The 764-nt window shown below is 61.1% G+C and overlaps 1 protein-coding gene across 1 annotated transcript in view; it reads right to left on the reverse strand.

Moving 5' to 3' along the window:
• The window catches only part of LOC103903104 (epithelial discoidin domain-containing receptor 1), a gene marked incomplete at both ends in the record, with an annotated part of 19,226 nt that overhangs the window by 10,649 nt on the left and 7,813 nt on the right, over positions 1 to 764 (reverse strand). Inside the window, one exon of the mRNA XM_019473381.1 lies at positions 74 to 202. Coding sequence (XP_019328926.1) covers positions 74 to 202 — 129 coding nt within the window. The remainder of the gene's footprint in view (positions 1 to 73; positions 203 to 764) is intronic.

The raw sequence follows: 764 nt of genomic DNA on the forward strand, positions 1-764 counted from the left end.
CCCTACCCCCCCTCAGATCCCGCCCCGTTAAGCCCCGTCCAATTAAGCCCCGCCCCAGTAAGCCCCGCCTTACTCGGCGTAGTGAGGTTGGTAGCCACGTCCACGTGCCAGGGGTCCTCAGGGACGGCCATGGCCCCCGCCGAGGGGTCGGGGGGGGCGGCTGGGGGCCACCCGCTGGCACCCACTGCCTCCTCCACCACATCTGCAGGGAGAGAGCCCCACGACGCCTTAACGAGGTAGCTAACGAGGGTGGGGGTGATGGCCGGGGCCCCCAACCCATTGACCGACCCACTCAAACAAACCGCCTTCCCATTGGCCGACAGGCCAACCAACTGGCTCACGGGGTGGTCGACCCCCCGACCAAGCAATGACTCGACCAGCTTTGACCTAATCCAACCAACTAGTCAAGCAACCGACCGGTTAACCAACCGGCCGACCAACCTCTCCTTCAACTCACCAACCAATCCCGTGACGGCTCAAACATCTAACCAGTCACCCCGTCATCCGACTAACTAGTCAACAGGCAACCAGCTAACCAGCTGATCACCCTTGGGCTGGTTAACCAACAGCTAACCAACTGATGATCCAATCCTGGATGCAACCAACCGTCCTGCCACCCGACCAGCTCTATAGTCAACCAGCTAACCGACCAGGCTCCCAACCAGCCCTTAGACTGGCCAACCAGCATCCAACTGGCCAATGACCCCTTGATCCCACCAACCTGCCCATCACCCAACCGATGACCCCTTAGATCCAACCAGCCA

Source organism: Aptenodytes forsteri, unplaced genomic scaffold (genome assembly GCF_000699145.1).
Source record: "Aptenodytes forsteri isolate BGI_AS27 unplaced genomic scaffold, ASM69914v1 Scaffold839, whole genome shotgun sequence".
Taxonomy (NCBI): Eukaryota; Metazoa; Chordata; class Aves; order Sphenisciformes; family Spheniscidae; genus Aptenodytes; species Aptenodytes forsteri.